This window comes from Lissotriton helveticus, chromosome 7 (genome assembly GCF_964261635.1).
Source record: "Lissotriton helveticus chromosome 7, aLisHel1.1, whole genome shotgun sequence".
Lineage (NCBI taxonomy): Eukaryota > Metazoa > Chordata > Amphibia > Caudata > Salamandridae > Lissotriton > Lissotriton helveticus.
Window position 1 is genome coordinate 1359276067 of NC_136068.1, and position 12565 is coordinate 1359288631.

The 12565-nt window shown below is 43.6% G+C and overlaps 1 protein-coding gene across 5 annotated transcripts in view; it reads right to left on the reverse strand.

Moving 5' to 3' along the window:
• The window catches only part of PIK3R5 (phosphoinositide-3-kinase regulatory subunit 5), a 274166-nt gene that overhangs the window by 20842 nt on the left and 240759 nt on the right, over nt 1-12565 (reverse strand). For all 5 annotated transcript variants that reach the window (XM_078654674.1, XM_078654676.1, XM_078654675.1 and 2 more), the window contains exons 15-17: nt 10204-10280; nt 7990-8083; nt 1130-1212 (exon numbers count right to left, since the gene is read on the reverse strand). In XM_078654674.1, coding sequence (XP_078510800.1) covers nt 1130-1212; nt 7990-8083; nt 10204-10280 — 254 coding nt within the window. The remainder of the gene's footprint in view (nt 1-1129; nt 1213-7989; nt 8084-10203; nt 10281-12565) is intronic.

Sequence of the window (12565 nt, forward strand, 5' to 3'; positions counted from 1 at the left end):
TGGCAGTTTTGAAGATACTAGTGGATGCTGTTGTGGTACTCAGTGTCAGACACAGCTCCCGTGTCCTCGCCCTGGCAGAGGTTCCCGGCATCCGCAGAAGCAGAACAGGCAGGAGAGCCTTCTCCTACATCATAGCCAAGACCTGGAACGAGCTTCCCGTGAACATCAGACGCTCCCCAACTCCGCAAGCCTTCAGGAGGGACCTGTAGACCTGGCTCTTCAACTGATCTGTAACTACGACTGATCCGGAGATTCCCCCTCCCCCAGCACCTTGAGACCCTCACAGGTGAGTCGTGCGCTTTATAAACCCTTGATTGATTGATTGAGGTACTGCACACTGAGAGGTATACTTCACGCTGCTCCTTCTATGTGTAGTGTACAGCTGGCTATGATCTTTGAAATGGTGGAGTCCCTTCTCTTGTAGGAAGGAATGTCTCATGAACCATTAGTGAAAAGTGGTCACCTTCAGTCACACATAGTGAACCAGCCGTGGCGTCCTGATCGACAGGCCAGAGAATGGAAAGGACTAACACTTAGCCAGTTTCCTTGTCTCAATTAACTGACAAGCGGACTGCTTTTGTTGAACTGACTGAGCGTCATTTATGGCAAATTACTCTGCCAAAGTCTCCTTGTGCATGTAGGAGCTGAGCCTCACTACGCCCATACCAAACCCACAAAACTGCAGCCTGAAGCAGCAGCACACATGACAATCAGGTCATGTCAGCAGAAGCAGCATAAATCCAGTTTGAAATGATTGTTTACCAGTGTCCGACTGAACCACAAAATGGTGGTCCCCTCCCAATAAAAAATGGAGGTAGGGTCAGGCACTAGTCCATTAGTGTTCATTAGATACAATGCTTCTAGAACCTTCCATATATAACAACGGACTCTCTGTAAGCGCCGTGTCAGTCATCACATTTACTAAATATTGATAATTAATCCCATCACAGCATTACTGAAACTAAAGAGCTTCACTTCACGGTGTAATTGGGCAGGGTACGTGATTACAAAACAACACATGAATTAAAGCAGCAGCCCTGCTCGAGGGTGCTACACTCATCCTTGTAACTTCAGTTAACACTCAGGGTTTTCTTCTAGCAGCTATTGGAATTAGTGTTGAGGGGTTAACCTGGTTCAGGCTTTTCTTTGACTTGGAGTTTTGCCTCTTGATGACCTCGGTGACAGTCAGGTTCAAGCACTCCATTTTGGAATCTGAAAGATGAAGACAGCAGATATTAGAACACTGGAATGTTGGAAGCTCCATAGAAGAGGATGAAGTGGACAATAATACCTAGTATAGATCTTCTGATCTGACATTCCAATACTTGTCTTTCCGTTTCTCCCTTTTTAATTTATAACATTCTTCCTCCAGTTGCTGGAATGTACTAATAGCCTTACAGCTCTTCTGCTTCGGGCTGTTATAGTTGCTAAAGTCCTTGAGCCTCATTTAGGTACTTGCATAGAAGCGGCTACAACACTTAATTATACTAGCTGTATATCCAGTATTTTGGGGTTAGATGAAGATCAGACCTCATGATATTCACGAGATCTCCTTACAAGTATTGGCTTCTGAAAGGTTGATAGGACTGGGGAGAAATGATCCATGCCAGGGTCTTAACAGGTGGCTACAGAAGGCTGGTAGGGCAGAGGCAGAATCTAGAAAGTGTTGTTCAAACACCTGGCACACAACTGGCTCTATCCTGACCCTACCAGCCTTTCAAAGGATTTGGTGCAATAGAATGTCTCTCATTTTGCTGCAGGCCTACTAGCTGCCGCTCAGAGCCCCCTGTACACACGCTGTTATAGGCATTTGCAATCACAAAGAGCATGCTGGACATGGCCCCTTTGTAATAGCTAAGGGCTAGATGAACAAAGCTGTTTTAAGGTCACAAACGCCAAATTCGCAGAACCGTTCTGTTTGGGATCACAAAACAGCTATTTCCAATGTACAGAATACAAATTGCGATTTGGTAACTTGATACCAAATCGCGATTTGAATTTGCAATGAGGTATTTGTAAGGTGTGTGTTTAAGGCATCCCTTCCAAATACCAAATGTGAATTGGAGGTAGGAACGTTTTGTGACCAAATTACAGTTACAAAACATTCATATTTTACCGACTCCCTGAAAGAGGTGGTAAACCTTTCACAAATGGAAATGGGTCCCAGTTGGAGCCATTTCCCTTTGAGAATGAAACACAAATATGTTTGTAGTGGTCCCACTTCCTAATCTTAAATAATTAATCTTAAACGTTTCAGTTCTTTCTTTTTAAATGCATCCTGTTTTCCTTTAAGAAAAACAGGCTGCAATAAAAGAAGATTACTTTAAAGCAATCACAGACAAGGTGATCTGCTAACCTTAGCAGGCCATCATCCTTGTGATGGCTCCTATTCCAAATGGATTGCAAACTGCAACCTACCTCTTTAAAATTCATAAGGTAGGTGGATTTGTGACCCACTAGGAATTGCTAAACGAAACTCATTGAGTTTCATACATTAGGAATAGCGATTTTCCCAATTGTATTTCACGGAAAATCGCAGTTAGGTAGTAACTATCCTAATATTTGTACATCTGTCCGTATGTTTTTAGAGTTAATGCTTATTCCAAGGTTAGAGAAAAATCACGTCCACAGTTGACAGGCACAGTTATGCCGTTCAAATATTTTAAATTTATTTGTAGGATTCTGTCGGTAAACCTCTCCGGATGATTAGTACTGCTGAGATAAGAGTGTATGGTGCAGCTCATGACTTTGGATGCTGACCGGGCACTGCCAGCATCTCATTCTTCCGAGGTCAGTGAAATGAGAATGATTGTGTTTCGTGGCGCTTACAAGATGAAGGCCCATAGAAGCACACATGACATCAGATCTAAGTTCATATTTTGGTACTATTTAGATCGATTTTAAATCCGTGGCCACAAATACATAAACCACAGCAAAGAACTTCAAGGCGCAGCTTTCACTCCTTCTTGACTCCACCCGGTTTCCAGCTATTCCACAGCCTTCCCACAATAACTACTTCTCTCTATATCTCGTCTAGTTTCCTTTCAATAAGTTTCCAAAGCTCCAGAGTATAACCAGCGTCCGACTCCTACAATTCTAAAGCTTGATAATATCCGATTACACTGCACAGAGCTGTAACTTGATTTGTGGGGAAACAGTGCCATCTAGTAGAAATTTCCCTGATTGCAACAACAATCTCACAAATTCATCATAGGACTACATTAATATAGGCAAAGCATGGAAACGTTCAGATATATAGTGCTTACTACAAAATTAATGTGTGGGATTTTGATCAGAGAAAAGAAATGAGGCACTTCTGGAAGATGTATTTTGTATTGGACTATCAATTTAGATAAAATGGGGTTGTAACTTGTTGCAAAGCCAGAAATGTAGTGCCAGGTCTCATAAAGTGAACATGAAAAGTGCTAATGTAAGGCATGGTGTATTTCTGGTAAATTGTTTCTTTTCAATTTAACAAATCGTGCTAGCTTTACTGACGAAACACCACACTCCATTAAAAGTTTAAGTCTGCAGTGAAATTTTGAACACAATAATACTGCAATACCCAAACACAAAAAGAACAATGACAACACCACCCCCACAGTACTGCACAATAATAAACCGAAACACCACAGCGCGATAATTCAACGCATAAGAATTGCAACAGTGCACAAACTAACTCAACACACTCCATAACAAAACACAATAAAATACAATCACAACAAAAGACAATAATGATAAAAAAGTGCAACAAAATATCAACTCAATACAAAAACACAAGCCAACACAAAAACACAACACAATTTCACTGTTTTAATATTGGGATGTGTTGTGACGTGATGTGCTACTGTTTTTTTTCAGTATACTAGTTTGTTTTTTGAGTAGGCATGGTGCAATATTAGAGTTGATGTGTATTTTAGTTATGTTGCTGTCATTTTTTTAGGCGAATATATTGTGTGGTGCTGGTTTGCTAGTATTTTATGGTTGTGCTCTTCTGTTGTCACTGCTGCTATGTGTTGGTGTGTTATATAGTTTTGTGTTGTGTGTGTGTGTGTACTTGTTTTTACGCTTTCGCTGTCTGATTTTTTTCATCTTGTTCATTATTCTCTCATCTTGCTAATGTATTATTATTGTATGATGTTATTGTAATGTGAAGTTTTGTTTGGTGCTGTTGTCTCATTGTAACTCAGTTAAAAAACACTTGTTACATACAACCATCTGAACAAAAAACACTTTTCATGGGATATGGCCCGATTACGAACTGGGCAGAATAGAATTTATGCGCAGAGATCCCCTCCATCCTAGCACAAACGTCCCAGTGTTTTTGCACCTTGCTTTGCTGGGAGTGTGAACACTGGCCAGAATCTCTGGGTGGTAAAGCTGATCGAGGCTATGGTTGTAAAAAGCTGATCGAGGCTATGGTTGTAAAAAGCTGATCGAGGCTATGGTTGTAACAGCATCCAAGACCATCTTCCCATAGCTGGCAAATTTTCAGATTTTTATGTGTGACACTTTCATAATTTCAGAGTAATTATGAGTGACATTTTAACGACTATGAGTGACACTTTCTTGCGAGCAAAATCATGAAATTAAAACGAGGGTAACTTATAAATATCAGAAAAGACACCCATTTGAGCAACTAGAAACTCTACGTTAACTGCTGCAAAGCCTAAGAAATAATGGTTAAACGACTTTCATTTATACTCATGTCTAAGTAAATATACTTAGAATGTACAAAACATCAGGAAGCTCCTTTGCAACATATTAAATTAAGGCTCTCTCTGCACACTTAGGGGCCGATTAGGATGGCGGACGGACTTGCGTCCGTCCGCCATCCCAGAGGTGGAGGGACCGTCCGCATGGGCTGCGGCGGTCCCTCCGTGCAAATTAGGATGTGACCGCCACCCTGGCGGTCACATCCTGGATATTTAACATTGCGGCGGGTGCTGCTTCAAGCAGCACCCGCCGCAATGTTAAAAGTGCATGTTTAACATTTACATGCACAAAGCGGCAGGCACCGCGCGGTGCCTGCCGCTTTGTGCATGTAAATGCTGGGGGGTACCACAGGTACCCCCCATGTGCACCCCCCACCCGCCTACACCCTGGGGGCCCGCAACGGGCCCCCAAAATCAAAAGTACACATGCTTTTCCACGGCGGAAAAACCGCTGCGGAAAAGCATGTTTACAAATGTTTCCTAATTTGGCTGGCGGTGTCTGATAGACACTGCCAGCCAAATGAGAGCTTTTCCGCCGCGGTTGTAATCCGACCGTGGCGGAAAAGCAGCGGACAGAAACCAAGACCCACCAGCCATCGTAATGCGGCGGTGGGTCTTTGGTGACTCCGCAGAGGATTTTCCGCCTCCTCCGGGCCAGAGGTGGCTTCCGCCGACCCGGAGGAGGCGGAAAATCCTCCATCCTAATCGGCCCGTAAGTCAGGAGTTGTTTTTCATTTTTTTGTGTTTTTTTTTTTTTTAGGCTTGTACCTCCAGCCTTTGATGACTTATATTGGACCCCCTGGTTCCTCCCTCGTAATTAATGATGCTGCACAGTTAGTATAACTCAGTCCAGGGCCTCTCTCCAAGGTGGGACCCAGCCCAAACAGGCTGATAGTGCTGTGATTGAATTTTTTTAGGCTTGTACCTCCAGCCTTTGCTGACTTATATTGAACCCCCTGGTCCCACCCTCGTAATTAATGATGCTGCACAGAGAGTATAACTCAGTCCAGGGCCTCTCTCCAAGGTGGGACCCAGCCCAAACAGGCTGAGAGTGCCGTGATTGAATTTGGCGCAGCCTGCATAGCCAGTACCTTGCAACAAACGGAATTCCCTGCTGGCAGCAGGATGTGACATCCCCAGCGGTGCCAGCACACAATAGGAGAATGAGTTATGCTATATACATTGTAGCAGTGAGTATGAGCCTCGAGGAGAGCCCCAAGCCTGCAGGCAAATGCCATGGCTGCGCGCTGGCAGCTGCCACACTTTTAGGCAGCAGAGTTTCAGTGACAACGCAGAGAGGGTGATTATGTATATGCTTGACAATGCATTTCAATGCGGTAATGCGGAGTACCACACTGAAATGCGTTAGTCTCATGCTTGATGCGTTACACTTGGCAGGACTGTCTTCCTGTACTCATCCAATCTCTTTCTACGCCAGGTGGCGGGGAGGGTGCATGCAAGGCTCCCCCCTGCAAAGGCACTCTCCCCTTCCCTCCAGTGTCCTTGTTACCTCGTCATTCTTGTCCCACAGAGAAGCCACTGCTTGTATTTACCACTTGCTTTGAGCAGGTGGTAAATGGGAGCAGGAGAGTGTTAAATTCCTCGGTATAGGAAACACTGAGTGTAATTCCATGCCTACATGGGTATTCCCATTCAGGCGGGAACGGGGGATAAGTCATAATAAGTTGAATTTTCACAGAGCGATACCAATCGTAACGCTAATTCAAGCCTCCTGGAAACTTCCCATTTAATTCCCACCTTCTTGTAGGTGGGGCTTTAGCAGAAAAAAGGGTGTTTGCATCAAGCACTCCATTCTTAACCATTAAGGACATGTATTAACGCCAACAAAGTTATGGGATCTGACTCAATAGTGTCAAAATAGTCCATATCAAATGTTAGTACAGCTGAAGTAGAGTCAGTTAGATAATGAATATGTTTGACAACTAACTGAGTCTTCCTCCACCCACCCTATTCAGGCCCATTTCTCTGTCAAGAACATACTCAAAACTTTTTGGTGGAAAACAGCCCATTGAGGACCACAATTCCTGCACACCTTTAAAAGTCTACTTTAGACTTAGATAGATGAAGCAGTGTTCATCCATAAAAATTTGAGATCATCAGCGTCATTTTTGTATCTTGAAAGGAACCACTGCCATGAGGGTTCCATTTTAGATTCAAAACATTGGGTGGATGCCCGTCATTGAATTTGACGGCTGTCCACCAACATTTTAAACTGGTTTTATATTTGAGTAAAACATTCCTAAAGTATGTTCCTGAATGCCAAGTATTGAACTGAAAAAAGGGACATTACACAGTCAACTCTAAATAGGATGGGCAGTGTAATGGCCTTCCTTTAACAGAACCTACTTCTGTGGGCTATTGGAGAAAGTGTTCGTCGACTGAGCCAACATGAGCTCTGTTAATGGAAAGCTTAGAGAATGTACGAGTCTAAATAAGGCAGGTGGGCTGAGAGTTTGAAGGACAGGCTACTCCGTTAAGTTTCAGATGAAGTACCATGTCTGCCAAACTTTAAGTCTATTTATCATGAGAGAACCAAATATAAAATACTTAGGAATTGTGTCTCCTCTATTTTTTCACCCCTTATCTAAAGCACTAGTAGTCAAATCTAGAGTGGCGCAGCAATAAACGATGGATGGAATGCTGAATGAATCAAACATTCATCCCCAGTCAAGAGATCTGGGTGAAATCCACTATTCTTTTGCTCACTACGCTACCCCAGTTTGGACCCACCCATATGCCATATCAGTCTCGACTCTTTTCCTCATGGGAACAGTCCTGTCTGAACTGCCAAGTCGAGTCTCCCCCACCACCACTCCTCCATCTGTTGAGTTTGCTCAGGGCCACTCACGCTTAATCTCTACAAACATTTTACTTAAACTACTCGCACGTTCACAGATTCCTTCATTCAAGTTTCTTTGATTCACACACAAGCACTTAATTCCAGGTTAATCATACACTTTACTCAAGTTCAGTCATGCTCACTTATTTGTACAGTTCCTAGTTCACTTAAAGTCATTTAATACGAAACAGTATTCATGTTCACTCACACCAACCTATCTTTTCGTACAGCGTACTCAAGTTCAGCACAAATACCAATTTATTGGAACAGTTTACTTAAGTTCAACATGCTCACCTATCTCTTCATACAGTTCACTCAAGTTCAACACACTCGCCTATTTCTTTACACAGCTAATTCAAGTTGGGCACACTCACCAATCTTTTTGAGCAGTTCACTCAATTTCAACACACTCACCTATCTCTTCGTATAGCTTGCATGACTTTTTCAGGGTCACTGATGTGCAGACCTTCTCACCATGAGTCCATCGGTTTCTTCCACTCACTGCAGTCTAAGGAAGGAAGAAGAAGAAGAAGGGGGTCATCAATCAGACTGTAGGTGCAGCAGGAATGCTGCGTTTCATCATCCCTAAAGGGGAAAACAGAGGCAAGTGAAAGCAGACCTCTGTTATAATGGGCAAATTGGTAGAACAGGTGGAGCTAGTGTTCCACAACTGACCCACAGCAGCACTTTATAGGAGTAGAAAAATGGCGCCTTCTGTCCTACAGAAGCATCACGCCAGATAGATTAATCTACTGAGGTGGATGAAAAGTCTCGAAGGCACTTTCACTGGGGTTTAAGATGCCATATTAGCACGATATGAAAAACCTAAAACAACAGGAGTACAGCCTGAGCAATGGTCTGACATGGTTATGTTTGCTTGTTTGGTGCTTAACCCCTTCCGTGCAGCCGCAATTCCCCCCGTGTGCGGCAGCCGCACGAACAGGGCGGGGCCGTGACGAACCCCAGCCGTCATCAGCACACGAGCACCGTGGAGCGTGACGGCTGGGGTTCGTCACCAGCATGGAAGGGGTTAAGAGCTTTCATCTAGAGCTAACATGCCACTTTAAGCAGACTGTTTCATCCAGGCTGCCCTTGTAGCAAGTATGGGAATCCACCTGGGAGTGCAAATGACCAAACTTCAGCTCAGGAATAAAGGTCCTGGAGCCAGGCTCAGATCCCGTGCTAAGAGTACCACCATGCAAGAGGTCAGCTGGTTTCCCTGTACTAAAGGCTCTTGAGCCGAAGCCGAAATACCTACCGAGCTGGGTAGCATACTGCACCGTGCGGAGTGTGTGCTTGGAAGATTGTTGTCTTTGTTTTCAGCCTATGTGGGAAGTGTTTTCAGAACTACTTTTATCTTCTTTGGGATACAGTGCTAAGCGGTGTGAAGGAGGAGGGGTGTGAGGGATAGAAGCGCAATTTAGAGTTTATAGTGTGCTGTAGTTGTACTGCGTTTGTCACTGCAGTTCCCATTATTATGTTTATGATTACTGTATATTCTGATTGCCAGTTTTATGCCGGCTGTGCCAAGAGGTAGTCACTCCGAGACCCTGTGCAGCGATGCGGCGTAGCGAGGGATGTCAGAGACAGAGATCTGTAGGAAGGACTGGGTAACGGTCACCATTTAGATAGCAGTTGCAATGGGTTCTCAGCCTTAAGATGTCAGCCAATCATCAGAATATATGGCTAGTCAGGACCAGCTGGTGTGGACGATGTTGGAAACCTGTGGTGCCCACCAGTGTGTGGCAGATCTCTGTGGCACAGCTTGCTGGTCCACTTGGCAGTGACAGGATATTAGTAATGGATTAGCTGATCACACCCCATTCATGAGAATGACATCAAGATTGTATACGAACATAGGAGTGACTCTTCCATCAGGACTGGGGATGGCTAACCTGCCTCACAGATGTGGAGCGACTGTGCTAATCTATGCATATCACTCTCATCGGTATGTTTGCCCTATGATCGGTGTCATGGATATGTCTGACCAAGAGGTACTGATTTGTTGTGTCTGTACGAGGACCTCTGCCCAGCTGGAGAAACTCTTCTAGACCTGTGGGTACGGCATTGATGAAGCGGACCCTAGGAACCCCGTTTTCAGTACATCTGCTCTAGTGCCACTATACAACCAGTGCCATCAGGTCGGCTCTATGGTCACTGCTTTGGGTAAGTCCTCCCCAGGGGAGCTGCAATTGTAATGTATGCCTATGGATACTTTATAGTCATTATTGCCCTAGAGATAGTGCCATGATAATGAATACCTTTACGACTGACTATATTCATCCTGTCCATCCTTGGAAAACTGGTATAGATTTAACTGCTCTCAGGGCACTGCATTAGCCATGCCGGTATTAGGGACACTGTCACTGGGACATTGTATTTGTCATGCCCACAACAGTACCAGGGCGACGGCTACAGCTGGGAGTAGTACAGGCCATAGTATGTCTGCCCTAGGGTCAGTGCGTTAGTGATGTGATACTTCTAATATCTACAGTACAGGCCACATCTGCTCTACCCACACAGCCTTGGAAACTCCTGTTTTATAGACACTTTGCTGTTCTAAACTCCCTAAAGCGCAAGACCTCCGCCATGTGTACATTAGTCCCACAAACCCCCACTTTACTGTACCTTGCTGTGAACAATCTGTAGTGTTAGGGGAACAGCTTCCCGGTCTCCATAAATGCCCAGCCTTTTGCTACCAGGACCTGTGTATAACAAAAAGGCAATGCGTTATTCATGTTATTTTTTTTTTTTACTGTTTATTCCATTGTTTGTGCAGAATATGCACAATCACTTCGACCACCAAACTATCACTTCAGAAACGATTTAGCAAAAAAATAATAATAATAAACCCAAACTAAAAATGGTTAATCCAAGAACTAAAAGCACAAAAACAATTACAGGACTAGAGGTCACTAGGTGTAAATTATATCAAAACATCTGCAAAATCATGTTATTGAACTTAAAAACTTTCACCAGAAGTCAACATTTCAGGCTAGAAATGGCACCGGTTTTATCACCCCAGTCTAATGTTATGTTGTTATGTTAAAAGAATTTGTTACCGCACACGGACACCAATCGGTTTCATGGCGCTCACAGACAAGGCAGAAATGTAAGGCAGTGGGGTTTAATCATAAGCTAACTGGAAGAGGTGGGTTTTGAGAAGTTTACGAAAGGTGATGTAATCGGGGCAGAGTCGGATGGAAAGGGGAAGGGAGTTCCAGGTTGAAGGGGCAAGAAAGGAGCAGCAGGAGCCGCCATGTTTTTTGCGTTTAAACCTGGGAACAATTAGAAGGTTGTGGGCGGAAGACCGAAGATTCCTCAGAGGAATGTGACGCTTAAGGCTGAGGGAGGTGAAAGCAGGAGCAAGAGCAAGAAGAGACTTAAAAACAGTACAGCCCATCTTGAAAATGCAGCGGGAAGCAACCGGGAGCCAGTGCAATCTCCTCAACAGGGGCGAGACATGTTGGTGCTTAGGCTGTTGGAAGACCAATCTGGCCGCCGGGTTTTGCACCAGCTGGAGCCGATGGAGATGGTAAGCAGGGATACCCACATACAGGGAGTTGGCATAGTCAATACGGGAGGTGACAAGGGCCATGATGACAAGTATGAGAGCCTCTGTGGAGAGGAACCTTCGAATTTTACAGATTCTGCGTAGATGGTAAAAGCAGGCGGAAGTGACGGTGTTAATTTGAGGTCTCATAGATAAGTCACTAGAAATAATAACACCAAGGCTCCTCACGGAATTGACGGGACAGGGTGGGGGACCTAGAGCTTGAGGCCAAAAGCTGGAGCTCCAAGGATTTGAAGACCCTCCTGTCAATACCAACTCCGTCTTGCTGGGATTAAGCTTCAGCTGGCTGAAATTCAGTCTAAACTCTCAACAAGCCACCGAAGCAACCATCAGCATATATCAGAGCCTCATTAATCTAGTGAAGGGTTCAGGGTGTAAAAACCTCAATCTTGCCTGTATCATGTCATATACTCCCGACATACATAGCTCAGAATGGATCAGCCATTTTAATCAAACATGTAGGTCGTTTTATAGTTGTTTAAAACTTCTTTGGCAGTGGACATGTGTGCTAATGTTCATGGTTTTGGTAGACCCAGAAACCACAGGGCTTAGGTTGTACCATTGCACATTTCTTAAGATCTCAACGTCACTTTCAAACTTGGCAAGAGGAAGCGGGATTTCAGAAGAATGATGAACTTAATATTAAATATATATGACTGTTATCTTCTGCGTAAGGATGTCTTCCTCGAGCCACCTCCTGATTAGATAAGTTACAAATAAACCATACAAATCTATATATACTGGTCTGCTTTTCAATTAATTTTAGCTCCATGATCCAACTGACCATTTTCTACTAAGAGCAATGGACAGTTCTAATGACATTTGTCTTTGATTTTGTGCTGTGCTACCTGTTATTTTCCATTAAACACTAGCTGGACTTTAGGATTATGGTAATGTTGTGTTATTTTTTTTGTTTCAAATCTATTTATTGAAATTATGACAATCAAAGAGAGTCAATCAACCAGGTTGAAGATGTACATTCTTGTCAAGGCACATAAAATTAAATCCACAATCCATTATAGACAGCACAGTACATCAACAATAACCTTTGAGACAGAGTCAGTACCATACATCGCAAATCTAATACTGCAAATGAAAGAAAAGCTGGACTGAAAGTAAAAGCAATATGGAATGATCCTCAGCAAAGCTATTGTGGAACACTTCTCTTGCCAAGAAGGGCCAGAGTAGAATACCCAGTAAAACGAGAGTTATTTGGAGAGCTTTTCTTATCGCAGAGATTGGGTAGTAAGTGTCCGGCTATGTTTATATGGTCTTATACACGTGTACTTTTTCCTAAACGTTTACCTTATTCTCAATCTGGTATTAACAGGGATATAACAACAACTTTAGTAACAACAACTTTAGGTAGAAAAAGAAAAAAATCAAATTCCAATAGGGAAAGGGAAGGAGGAAAGG